The 14,290-nt window shown below is 41.3% G+C and overlaps 1 protein-coding gene across 1 annotated transcript in view; it reads right to left on the reverse strand.

Moving 5' to 3' along the window:
* MTSS1 (metastasis suppressor 1) overlaps nucleotides 1–14,290 on the reverse strand; it is a 112,652-nt gene that overhangs the window by 4,475 nt on the left and 93,887 nt on the right. Inside the window, exons 10-13 of the mRNA XM_009881047.1 lie at nucleotides 12,997–13,104; nucleotides 11,956–12,053; nucleotides 9,731–9,941; nucleotides 671–865 (exon numbers count right to left, since the gene is read on the reverse strand). Of these exons, the coding sequence (XP_009879349.1) occupies nucleotides 671–865; nucleotides 9,731–9,941; nucleotides 11,956–12,053; nucleotides 12,997–13,104 (612 nt within the window). The remainder of the gene's footprint in view (nucleotides 1–670; nucleotides 866–9,730; nucleotides 9,942–11,955; nucleotides 12,054–12,996; nucleotides 13,105–14,290) is intronic.

Consider the following 14,290-nt stretch of genomic DNA (forward strand, 5'->3'; position numbering starts at 1 on the left):
AGAGACGTTCTGATGCCAACGAAGATCCTGCAGATCCAGCTGGAGCAACTGAAAGAAGTTACTGCACTCTGACTTTTTCAGTGGTGTCACCCAAGAGAGCAAAACAAGCTGGGTGAGCACATTCAGTCTGTGGCAGTAAAGCTAGGACAGCTTCCGTCACCACCGGGGTTCACCTGGTGACGAGCGCCTTCTTAAACCACTCCAGCTAGATCTACAAGAGCATGCCTGCCTACGGCCAGGGTGGGGGCCAAGCACAGCTGCCGCACTGAGAAGGTCGTGTTGTTCAATGTACGGTTTCACTAAGCCGACTGGACGCCAAGCCTGCACTTCCCTGCTCACGGGAGTGCTTTGACGGTGCAAAACAAGCTCTTTTCTCGCTGAATAGAGCCCAGAGTGCTTTCACCGGTGTTCCAGAGTTAACCTATTCCTTCCTACCTAGGTGTTGCCAGCATTAATACTTTTTAGGCAGTTCCAGAATAGACAAGGTCATTCAGAAATATCCACTACCGGATTTTAGCTCTCTGATTATCACCATGCAGTGCCCATTCAGAGTGATATTAAACAGAGCAAATCAACGAGTAATTACATGGATCGAAAGGTAGCAACAACCGCCGTGCGCACACTGTTGGTATGAGGAGGTGAGGACTGCCACAACAAAAGGAACACAAACCTTCCAGCTAGGGATCTTAGATGATGGTAACATGCCTGGCCCAATGGTGTAATAATGAACGTAGTCTGGAAGGAGGGCTGAGGGAGCCCGAGTCCACGCGCGGGAGACAGGCGGGAAATGAGGGAAAGGACCTGCACCAACTGAAGCTACGGATGGGTCACTTGATAAACTACAGTGATAAAACCCATTAGACAACTGGAAACGAAACAAATAAACAAACAAAAACAGAGAAATTAATATAAACAGAATGAATATGAAAATATACTGTGACTGATGTTCTAGGGAGAAAACTTCTGTATCTTAAAACAAAAGAAAGAAAAATCTTAGCTTTGCTGCAAATAAACAACAGAAAGTTGATACAATGCTTGGTTCAGAAGTGCGACTGCTTGAAAATTGTTATTCGGTATAACAAATTTCAGACATCAATCTAGCAGTCATTGTCTCCAGGCTGAGCAGCTTTGCCTTCTGTCCATGAAAGCGGCACACTGTGAAAAAGCCTTTGCAGTTTAGGTACCCTGCAGACTGCGGACATAGAAGCAAGACATTTCCAATACTGGAGGCATTTGCATTGGTGGCGTTTATTCTATGTAGCTGGACAGAGAGGAAAAGCATACAGCCTTCGAAAATGACGTGTTCTGGCGGTGTGATGATATGGAAGAAAAAAAAAGAAAAAAATAACAGCAAGGATTTACCAGATGAGAATGGAGACCGCTATCACTTCCTCCCCAGTTCAGAGTGTATCCCATGTGTAACCACATGTGGGTTTTTTTTCCTTTTTGTTTTGGTCAAAAACACACCCCAATTGCTCCATGTAACGCATGCTACCTAATGGGAGAGAGGGGAGAAGCCACAAACGGTACAACCCGGGCAAGCTGCTCCTTGTTAGGCAACCAGCTGCGTTTGGGCACCGTTCCACAATCTCTTCAAGTAGAAAAGGTGGACAGAGCGCTTTTCTTAGAAAATTACCTCTGTAAAATGCCCAATCTGTAGCTTCCCCCTAGCAGCTAGTTTAAAGGCAAGTGTTGCTGTGATTTATTTAAACAGATTCATTTCTAAGGGAGTGTGCAACAGTTCCTATTCTCATCTTCCAGGCTGCGTCCCATGCACAAGAGGTTTTTTTTGTCCAAATGTTGCTGGGTTTGGATAACGAGCTAGTAGGTTTGTATGTCTTTGAGATTAAGTTTTTCACCTTATCTGTGGAAGCCCAAGCCCCCATGGTGGAGCCTGAGCTGACTGAGGTGGGGGAACTGCACTCGCTCACTGACTGGCAGGTTTCAGAGGCTTCTGAAGAGGCAGAGCTGGACGAATTCTGCAGCGTAAAACAGCACCGCAACGCAGGGAAAGGATACACAAGCCACCAAAAAAGAAAAAAAAAACCAACACACACACACAAAAAAAAGACAAAAAGCAAATACACAGAGACACACACAGGAGAGAGGGAAGGATGAGAGAAGCAGAGGGTTAGGGTTTTAAAAATCAATTAGAAACTGCTCAAAACCATTGCTAATGTTCAGGAAATCTATGAGAAACAAAACAAGCCATTTGCTTCATGTGAGAACTTGCCACGCTGCTTGAGAATGAGGGAATCGAGGCAGCGATCTCAACTCCTCATTGCAATTTCAGCGTCTCAATTCTGTTAGCTGTCTCAGAGCAAGAAGCTGAGGGAGCTGAGGGAACCTATGGTCCAAACATGCAATATACCGAGACAACTGATTTATACAGAAAAGCAGATCATCAGTACTTCAAAGACACAAAGTTTAGATTTAACACATGGAGCAGCAAACATCACTTATATGCACAAGTTCTCAGATATTCTGATCTGCAAAAGTGCTTGTGAAAAGCTCATCTGAGTGCAAATATTACTGAACAGAGAAAGAAGTGATACTTACCAAAGCTGGAGGTTTCCAAAGTGCATTATCTGTATGCATGTGCCTCTGTGGGTAGTATGCATACACCAAAAGCACTCTGACTCAAACTTTTCTGCCCAGCAGCCAATATGGAGGTACACGTACTCTGCTGAGTGCATAAGCGGTGGCATGTGCTTGCCACCCAGCTCCTCTTAACAGCAGAGAGAGAAAATATCAGGGGCTTGGATGGAGAGGGAAGGAAAATGCAGGACATCGAGTATCCATCAAACACCTCAAACACTTACTCCTAGCTAGGAATTTCTCTTCCACTTTTCAGCGCACACCTTTATGTACCTTTGCTGTTGTAAGACCTCTACAACAGCATCTAATTCACCTATGGGCAGACCAAGGTGAATAATCATGCGGACCATTTTACCAACTACAATGCTCTTATACATCTCCCCCTTGAAAGTGGCATCACCCTCTGTAGGGATGTGCGTGCAGGTCCCCCCGAGTGTGTGGAAATGGTCAAGAGTACTGGCAAAGTTGTCAGGGCAGTACTGAGCTCTAATCATTGTCAAGAAATTAAACACTAGCAAAACTAATTCGTCCTTTGGTAGTCCAAGACCTGTGAAGCAAGTCTGTCTAAGGATATCCCAAGCATTTTATGTTATGACAGCAGAGAATGCGCTCTTGTATCAAGTTTGTGTAGCAAAGCCTCAGATTTCAAGGAATGACATTTTGAAGAGGAAGGAAAATTTCATCTGAAATAAAATTTCATCAGTTAACCTTAGATGAGATCTTGGGGTGAGTTTGCCATAAAAGGATAGCTGGGTAAGAGGCACTGTAGAGGAGCAATTACTGCTAACACCCAGAAGTTGTCTGACTGCTCACCAGAAGCTATGTATAAGGAATGCATAGCCAACTGCCTAGGTAAAGATGTTAGTCTCCTGAGATGGGATACCATCACCATAAGGATTTTGGTGAAGACTGTTGGGGCTGTTGAGAAGCCAATACAATATCACCATCGTGAGCAGCGAACTGTGGATTTAAATGAAACTTTGCAAGGGCTGTTAAAAAAAAAAAAAAAAAGCATGCAATGTGCTGGACTATTTTATAGAAATACCACATATCCCATCTTATGCCGACATGAGATCAGATCTGCGGGTGACCTGTCAAATGTGTTTAGGGTACAAGTAAGCTCAGCTAACAAGGCTTGTATTCAAAGTGCAGTAAGAGTCGCGGTGAACATAAGATCAGAAGAAACTACAACAAATGACATGTAGCTATTAAGGAGAGAAGTGAAAAGGATGCAGTGGGGTACCCAATGATGCAGTGGCTTGATGATTTGTGGAACTTGTCGCATTCTTGATTTAATACAACTCCTATTGCAGGAGAAAAACCTCTAAAAATAAGAATACCGACAAACATGAGCTGCAGTTGACTCTGCCATCAGACATAACTACAGTACATTAAATGGTGATGAGCCTATTTTTTCTATATTTAGATTAAAATACATTATAGAAAAGTAGCTTCTAGACTAAAACTCCAAGTTCTGCCTGACATTCTAGGTAGCTCAGCAAAAGAAACTATTTGAAAAGCCCCACGAGAACACTTACACTAGTGTTAACCTTTGGCCATGGAGGGAAAAAAAAGAGAGAAAAATGTAATTTGAGAAAATGCTTTCTGAAACCTCATACTTATGGCACGAAAGACCCTCCCGGGTCTGCATACTCTGCACACGGCAGGACAGGCAGTGAAGAATCTGAGTTCCAAATACAGTATCACACCACCTTGTTTTCTGCAGATGCCCTGATGATAACAAGTGAGAATCTGGAGTTTACACCCAATAGACTATTCTTTTTTACAAGCTAGAAACTTCAAGAGATTATGTCAAGCATTGGTAGAAATGGGTCATAAATGTTTATTAGCAATAAAGCTGCATGTAGCAACTAGTTGGAAAAATGCCAAAAATGCAAATTCTGAAGAAGCAAAGAACTGTTCAATTTATTTGGTGTATGGGGAAAAAAGATTGGAAGCGGTGAACTTATTTTTGCAATAAAGTGACTCCAAGGTGAAAGAAAGATGAAAGCAAGTACTCTCCCACTCAGCGTGGCCATTTCCAACAGGCAAAGCTAGACAAAGGACAAACAAAGGTGCCATGTGGAAAACACCTTGATAGTTGAAGGAAATCCAAGAGGTGGTGGTAGGAAAACAGGGACTTCTCGTCTTGAGCAACTTGCATGGCACAGGGAAGGGGAGCGTCTGGTCTCGCTAAAAAAGGATTACAACAGTGAGAAAATGATGGAGAGGGAGGCAGAATAATACTGAACTCCTGAAGGAAAAGTGTAAAGAAACTGCAAGTGGCAGCAGGTCAAAAGCTGCCTGGATCAGGCTGCAGAAATAGTCTTGACTGGTTGGACACGGATGTGGGAAGCACAGATGACCCTTCATTTCTTAGCAGAAAGTACACCAGGGGCTGAAAACAGAAGCTGCACAATTACTGCTTGGGCAAAAAGTCTCCAAACTTTTGAGTGCTTGTTCTAGATGCACACCCACCAGCACACGTACCCCTGGGAGCACACGGACAGGAAAACACCCGGCAAAGCAATTTCTACTCCACATTCTGTGTAGTGAGAAACTTGACTATGGGATTTTTTCAACTTACTTTAGTCAATTCCTTTTTAAAATGACTGTTTATTTTGAATAATTTTTAAAATTAGTGCTTTCATTTTAGCTATTTTAACCCCAGATATTTTTTTTCCCCCCACAGCTGCGATAATGGTGATTCAGCTCCACTGTCAAACCACCTCTTCTGCGAAAAAGCTTCAAGTTAAGAGTATCAGCAGAAAGCTAACACTGTGCTCTTCACAGTAATAACCAGTTCCTCAAATGTACGTTATACATAGTAGCTTGGTATCTGGTCTCTCAGACATTGTGCTACAGCTTGTTCTTGGATAGTGTCCCGCTGCTTGGTGTGGTATGCATGAATTCCAGCAAGGATATGAAAAAAAAAAAAAAAGCCTTATTTTGGGCTACTGGACTGTATGATTATATTTTCCATCTGTTGTCCTACTAACCTATAAAAGGACTGCAGTTATCTTGGATTACTTGCATCCTTTGTTTGCCACGTTTTCCATTCAAATATAGTATTGCTTTCTTAAGCCCTTCCCTTTCTCAACTACTAGACAGAGTTTCCTGGGGAAGGGTTTCCCAGAAGACCAAATCCTAATGAAGAGCTTGGTTCAATGTCCCTCTACAGTCAGTGGAAGACACCTCAGTTAACTATCAAAAAGCTCTGGGTAGTGACTCAAGGTCACCTCTTCAATTTGTCTCATTTCCAGGAACATGTCTCTACTGACCCCTTTTTTCTAGCCAGGGACAAACTGTAGGGCAACTTAACTTTAAATAGCAAGTTTAGGAGAAACAAATATCTGGTGATAATTTACAGATACATTTCAGTTCTTTTGGGGTTTTTTTTGTTTCTTTTCTTTTTTTTGTTAGGTCTGATTTGGAAGCATTTCTTAATTTACATGGAAAACTGAATAGTTCTAACAATATACTTCCCCATTCTAACTTCAAGCTATTTCAAACAATGGAGTCTACTCAAAAGCAAAATCTTTCCAGCTTGCTAATCCGTACATGCAGAAGCAAGTTCACATTCAGTTTCCCTCTACTTCACTGTTTAGGGAAAGCAATTCCCAGAATATTCTAACAAAAAAGACTTAGTCCTCTGCTGTCTGACACCACATCAACAGGTTTTTTTCTCTTCTTCATCTGCTTCTGTCTCTCCCCTGGCTTTCACCCCCATGAAGTCATAAGCCGCCTCTAAAATCCGACTGTATAATTGCTTCCCTTGTGCGTGTTCACTTCAAGTCCAGTGGATCCTTCTATTATCATCCCCCTAAATCTACTACTACCGTATTACTTCATCGCAGATACTGCCAGACCTCAGTTTGTCTACTACATAGGGCAACGCGTGGGTTTCGCAGCACCAGCCATGTCCAATGTTCATCCAGGAGCTACTCTGCACTCCGAGCAGCAAGTCTGTGAGAAGGGTTTTACGTGGTTTCAGTACATGCCAAGGGCAGCGCCGGCCAGGGCTGACCTCAAATCTGGCACTTAGACAAACTGTTCTGCTCCAGAAAGAGACCTGTGATGCTTTTCCAGCTGTTCAGCTATACTCAAATGCACTTGCTGAATTAAAACATTTTACAGTGACCTTCCCACACGTACAGCTGTCTGTTACAGGCTAACACTTTCACTCCCAGTGATGTTAACAGCAACACTGCAGAAAAGAGATCATACTAAACCAGTGTAAGGGCAGAGTCTGGTTTTATAATTGCTCTTTTTCCTTTCTTCTATGCAGAGTGTGATAACTGTAAAGACTTACTACTCAGCAACTATAGGCTTAAAAACAGTCTTCATTTTGCCAGTCATCTCTCCTCTGGTATAGTCCATTATCTCGTTCAAATCTCTACTTATTCCTTGTTTGACTTCCCCCCCATCTGTGATTTTGAATAAATACAGTTTAATTTTCAGTGACACTTGCTTGTCTAAAACGTAAGTGAGAGCATAAAAGCTTCACATAGCTCATATAGTCTCATTCCCATAATATGGGAATTTTATGTAGCCCCTTGTACTTTTTTTTTAAAAAACCCATTATTAAAAGAAAATGAGCTTTGTTGCCTGCAAAACTACTGCTGCCAGTAGATGCCCCAGCATGTAGCAAGGAAACATCAGCGAAGTGTCCACCTGCACAAGATATAGAGCTTTTAATTTCCTTTGTTGATTCCAGAGCTTGCTTTTCTGTTGTCTCAATGTCACCACTAGAAACAATGACATCAGTGTTTTAGAAACAGTCAGCAGCCCCTACTGCTGCTTCTCCCCACCCACCACCGAGCCTCAAAAGCACAATACCACAAGGAAGATCTGTCAGTTGGTTAGAGACACACAACATGAAATAACGCTGTAAATTGAACAGCTTCTTGGTAAGCTCACGATCACAATTATCTGTCAGCACAACACACACATTTTACTTAGTGCTGAACATACAAAGCAAGACACTTAAGCAAAGATGAAGCAGCCAGGCAATGATCTGTTACCTTTTCCTCTGCGTAAAGGTATACAGAACTAGAGACATACAGAGCACATACCTATTTGTTATACCAACACACTACACTTGTCAAGTCAACACCACACTGCTGCAGCCTTCTACAGCTCATGAATAGCTCAAGTGATGCTCGGATCAGTTTGCAACTTTATGGACAGTTTCTAAAATGAAGTGAAAGCATATGAACTTAGCTGGTGTAAATCAGCATGACTCCCACCATCTTTAAGATGTTCTGCCAGCTGATACCGGCCTAAGTTCTCCCCTCTGCTTAACAGGGGAACTTGCAAAAAGGTGTTGGGTTTTTTCCATGCTAAGGGCAATTGCAAAGTTACATCTTCATCTGCAAACACAGCATCATCATGTAGATTACCGCCCTTTTATGCAGGTGCAGTGGATACTATGAAAACCAAAGATGATGCTAGCATGTATAACTGATGTACTTATCTTAAAAGTCAACTTCCTTACCTTGTTACTATTCCAGTTTACTTTATTATTGCTCATTTACTTTTTTGCATTTCACTTAGGTTAGCCATAGCCAATCTAAACAAAACATTCATTTTATTAGTGTGCACAAAGTTCTTCAGGAAGTCATCTATAAAAAAATGCTGGTATGTCCAGACTGGGGACAGTGCAGAAGATGCATTCATTTGAAAAGAAAGCATTTCTATTAAAATGAAAGAGGTAAATATATTAAAAAACTGTTGAGCTTCCCTTGAGAACATGTTCCAAGCCTAAATGAACCAGTGTTGTTTTGGATGATACCCTAAAAATTTCACTAAGGGTCCTACTTACTAAAATTTCTGCAGAAAGTAAGGGTCTGTGTGCTGACAAAGGTGGTCTAGGAGCAGCTTAAGTGTGCAGGTGACACTTGGTAACTGGTAACACTGGAATTGTTGGCTGCTTGATGACTGTGAGGATTAAAGTCATCATCGCCTACAAAACCATCTACTCCCCAACACATGAAAAGAATTGCAACTACGTTTATTGAACTAAAGGACAATCCTCTCCAGTGACCTCAGGTTGTATTAAAAATAAGTGATACTCAACAACAGGATGTTAAGTCCACTTCAGTTTGTAACTAAGATATACGATGGGATTTATAAAGTGACATGGCAGTTCAGCCTTGTTTAAAAAATATTGCAGTTGACATATGATTTGTTAAAAGAAAACCCAAACAGAAAAAAGAATTCGGGTGCTGGAAGATACATGCCATGGAGGCATGCAAACCCCTGCCTGCCGGTGGCTAACTAGCTTTTACAGGAATTATGCCATCAACAAATAAACCAGCAACTTCCTTCTACAGACCAAAAAATGCTCTGGAAAAGTTTGGCTTATATTTACAGTGAAATCCTCTTAGTTTGACTGGGTTCGGGACACTATCCTATATGACTATACAAACACTCATCTCTTATGAGTTCCGTAACCAATTAAAAATACCTCCCATTTTCATGCAGAAACTTTATTGCTGCACGGTGCTCAACTGAGAGTCAAAAAGAGCAAGCCTATCCACAGAAAGGGATGTCATAAAAACAGCAAAACCAATTTCACATGATACTGCTAATGGCATTTTGAGTATTCCAGGTCCTTTGCAAGGGAGGAATAAAAGTAGTCTCCCTGCTGCCAAAGCCACCAGTATCAATACCAAGGCTGTCAGAAGGCTGTTCTGGCACTGTTATATGTCCATTAACCAGTAAACTGCCACCAGATATTAACAACTTGCAGCCTGTGCAGGATATTAAGTGGTAACCTCAGTGGGTAAAGTGAGTATATATTCCCCCCGTAAGGTGGGACCTCTTGCTCTTTCTTGTCTGTATGTATCTGAAAGTTAGGCACCTAGGCTCTCCACAGGGCCAGAGTGAAAATCAAATCCTTTGAGAGAGACTCGTCCCTTCCTTCGTGCTAACTGCAAAAGCAACATAAATCATTCCAACTAGAGGCCCAACTTTCAGATGGATGAAATGCAGCGAGACAAACCTTACCCTCGGTGTTTAACCTGACTCCAAGGTACCCCAAAACCACACCAGATCCTTTTTGTGAAAAGTGAGCCAAGTTACAGAGTCCAGCTCACGCTCAGGTTTTTGTTCTCATGCTTGCACGTACCTGGTTAGGTGCTTCTGGTGGCATGGGGGATGGCGATTTGGACTGGAAAGCATCCTGGGACATGAATCCAGAATCATGGGAGGACACACTGGACAGCCTCATGGGTGCCTGCTGAGGCAGATTGGAGCTGCGATAGCGATAGTGTGAACTAGGTGAGTGCGAGTGCGAGCCACTGGACCGGGAATCACTACTGTTAACGCTGTTCAGACTGCTGTGAGAGACAAAAGGAACAAAGAAAGGAAAGGGGAGAGGAAAAGACACAAGGGCGGGGTGGGGAGAGACCCATATACAGTACAATTAACATTCCACATGTCTCTAGCAACAGGCAGCATAAACCGGAAAAGAAAAAATGTTGACAAACTAAATTTAAATATATATATATGCACATATATATTAGTAAAGAACCGTAAGCAGCTGCAGTATCCCTGGTGACCAGAGAGAAAATGGCATTTTACCTTGAATTTCACTCAAATGATCAAATTCTGTAACCACTCAGAGGTTCAAAGTCAGGTTAGGGATGAAGGGATCGCTACATGCCCTCTCTAGCGTTTGCACAGTGCTTGCCCAAAAAATGTCTGCTGACAGCGCTCTCCTATTCCTGGCTTACACCTTGTTGCTCTTGCACTATGGCCCAAATTGTCGATGGAATCTCTAGCAGGGGGTCCAAAGGCATCACAGTTCATATAAAAGTCTGCCTTGAGGCAAGCCGGTGCAGTCAGTCAGTGGGCCAATGTGTCAGACTTTTGAAAGCATCACCAAACCTCCATGCTTCAGAGCACCTGGGACAAGTTTCGCTCACATGAAGGCTTTCCACCAGAAAAAAAGCATGTGATGGCATATTCAGTGAAATCAAGCCTCTGGGTATGTAGCTTTAGTTAGTTAGAAAGACATTCAGAGAATTAAATATCCTGAACTAACATCCATGAAAAAAAAAATAATTTGATTTTTCAAACAAAGAGATTGATTTTTAATCTCCAGTATCCATGAATGACAGCAACAACGTGCCAGCTGCAACATGGGAGCCTTTGAAGTTTCCTGCTGGGGTGGCTAAGCAGGACTACCAGGGTGCATCAATCTGAAGGCACCTTCGTTAGCAGAAGCCCACTGATGAGCTGAAGGGATGGCTCTAAAGGATACATGGATGAGGACTGCACCTCCTGCTCACAAATTCCATATAACACACAAGATATGTAAGTTGGCTTGGAGCAGGGGAGGAGGAGCTCTGCCTTATTTTACTCATACATAACAGTCTGTTGCCACACAGGCTTTACCACACAAAAATATGAGGTTGATTAGGAACAGATGATGGATTTTTTGGGGGTGTTTTTGCCATTTTCTTTTACAGCTTCAGGATATTGCATCTTTAAGCCTGTGCTCATTGCTCTAAATATGCATATTTTCACACATATATATAAAAGTACCAGGTTTTTTTATATATATCTGCATGCAGAGACAAGTAGGTACATAGAAGAAGTCATGTTCACTTGCTCTGACATGCTATAGGTAACTTTGCTTATACACAGGGAACCTGTAGTATGTTATTCATAAAGCAAACTAAAAGGTAATCATTCAAGAGCAGCTATAAAGGTGTTGAGCAGAATACACACAATAGGATATCTTCCTTTTCAGTAAAAGGAAAGAGTAAATGTAGACACTAGGGTATGGGGGCAACATGCTAATAAACTGTTTTATGAGAGAAAACAGTTTTTACGGAGAAAGCATAGACAGAATCCAGTGTTTCAACATATTTCAGGACAGCATTAGACAGCATTAAACAGTCAAAAAAACTTGTATCAAAAAAGCATTTCCATCTACCAGACTGATAGGGCAATTGCCAAGGATGTTTTTCCTTTTCAAACAGTTTAACTTACTGATTAGTAACAGCTACTTAGAATAATCTAAAAAGTCATCACATGAAAAACAGAAAAGGAAATTATGAATGAACAATCTCAGAGCTTAGATCAGTACAGTCTGCTCTTTGATCTGCAATGGATTCAAGAGAACTGAATCAAAAGCATCTTCAAGTTGTCTTGAGTTCGAAAGTTGTTCAGTCATGCCCATCCTTTTTAATATTCCCAGTCGCACACTTAAACGGATAAAGACCATGAGGGATTTATTTCATTAAGAGTTGTTATTTAAGTATGCATACAAATCCATACCACAGTCTGAACTTGCCTCCCTTTGCCCCCAAACAGGTTAAAATAAAATATTACCAGTCTACTTACCTGCAAACACTAGATTTTCTGGACATGGTAGTACTGGGAGAGGATGGAGGAGTCTGGTAAGACCAGCTGTAATCAGAACCTTTCAAATCTAAAATTACCTGATGAAAGATAATCAATAGCATCAAGGACGTGGAAATTTCCTCCCCCCGTTAACAGAAAGCATCTGCTTGTCATACAACATTTGTCACCACTACAACCTTTCAGTGCCAATTGACCCAGTCTCAGTTCTCCTCCAGAATTACACTGTCTATATTACACAGGAGAGTCAGCTTCATCCTTGGCTTTCCAGGAACTACCACACTTCAACACTAGGGCTGCTATCACAGAAGGAAAACTCAGATTTGAATGGAAAATACTCAAAAAAGTAAAACTGGAGATTTATTTTATCCATGCTTTCAGCTGTTCTGGTTTGGGTTTTTTCCTTAAAAACTATTACAGCCTTAGAGTTTAAAAACTGTTGCATTTTAAAAAAATATTTGAAAATTCAATATTCAACCACAGCAGAGTTTCCCTCCTTTACAATTCTAGGTGAATGATAAGGTAATTAATGTATGACAAGAAAACCGAGTTCACAGAGCAGGCTTGGAGAAAAAGGTACTATTTGGAGTCATTTAGTGGTACACATTTTCCTATGCAGTTTAAGGACAGCATGGAAAAATGTTCAAATGGTAGACCCCATCAAGCTATTTAATCTCAGCAATCTCGCGACCACATAAAGATAGGGATGCTCAAATGTAGGGCAAGGAGATGACACTAATTGCTCATGTACCCTCAGCAGAAATTGGCCATCTTCATATACTTCAAAGTGGTACTGCTACCACTTCACACTGGTCTCACCAAACACTTCACGAGCACTCAGTAGGTACTTCAAAATAATTTTTTTTTTAAATTGCTTATGTTAAAAATTACCATGCTGCAGTGAAGCATCTACAAAACATAATATTAAGCCACTAAATGCTAGTAGTCAGTATTTCTTAAAACACAAAGGGAAAACCGGTACAAGCTACAAATACAAATGTTTTCCAGGTAACAAGAGCTAACCTGTTCACTTGAAGATGGCAATTTGTGTGGATCCATGGTGAGACTTTTCAGGTCATCTGATATGGTTTGTAAATGGGTTATTTCTCCTAGCATTGATATTTCTTCTTCCTGAAGAGACAAAAGAGCAAGGCTAATCACTGCCTTGGTTTTAAAAATCGGACCCATAGCACAATACATAAGCTTTTTCTTTTTGCTGACGACTGTTGGAATGCTCAGCGGAGCTGCTTTTTCTTTTCCCATTAAGCAACCACTACATATGAAAGAGGGTTGGAAATATTAATTTAGAGTTTTATAACTACTTTAAGATTGCTGTAAGTTCTGAGTCCAGAAATCCTTTATCTCATCAGTGAGATAACTCTCAGCCTTCTTTTTGTGACATCTTCAGAAAAAGTGGGTTTTTTACTGTATTTGGGAAAGATTTAATTCTTCTATGTATACTCACGAATGTGCCCTATGGATTTTAACCTTGAACCTAAACAGGTGTTAAACTTATACTTTTTCTAGTTTTTGGAAACTTTGAGATAAAGGTACAAAGCATTAATGCACCTATGATTCATTCTGGGTCAAGCTACATCAACAGCTAACTCAGATGATTCCTGCACCGTAAGTTACCATAGTAATCCCTTAGCTACCATGGTAATTTCACCTAGGTCCTCAGAGTCTGCAATCCACCTCCTCCTGCTCAGCCATCACCTCCCTACTTCTCTAAACATGGTTTTCTGTTGAGACTGATGCTCTTAGTAAACAAGCATTGGGAACATTTTCCCAGTGTGCTGGAGACCCTTCAGAAATGCATCATACTTGCACAAAGCCACAAACGATTCATCGCCGGGCTTCAGACAACCTGAGATTATGAAAATATACTTAAATCTTTTCAATGAACTGAAAAAGCTGTCATGTAGGAGGAAAAGAGCTGCCAGAAAACTGCATGGAAGCAGCCTGCAATCTGTCAGATAATGTCATTATATACACAGGGGAGGTCTTGAAACATTTATCAGTCCTAGCACTGGAGTAGGAATATTAAAATGCGATTTTAAGAAAAAAAAGCAGCGAAAAAAATGCATTAGCAATGTCTCAGGTCGGTACGGTTAGGGAACTCAAGCCCACTTAAATCTTTGTGCCCATTGTTTTCCCATTAGTCATCTTGAAAGCATTCAGTGTCTCCGATTGCTGAATTACCCCGGATGCCTAAAAGAAAGAGTCCAACTCTCACCACTTCCTAGGCAGAGATGCAGCTTGAGTTTTGGCTAGTTTCTATGGCTCTAGAAATTCATCCCTAAGACATAACAAGGTA

The sequence above is a fragment of the Charadrius vociferus genome, unplaced genomic scaffold (genome assembly GCF_000708025.1).
Source record: "Charadrius vociferus isolate BGI_N301 unplaced genomic scaffold, ASM70802v2 scaffold2, whole genome shotgun sequence".
Taxonomy (NCBI): Eukaryota; Metazoa; Chordata; class Aves; order Charadriiformes; family Charadriidae; genus Charadrius; species Charadrius vociferus.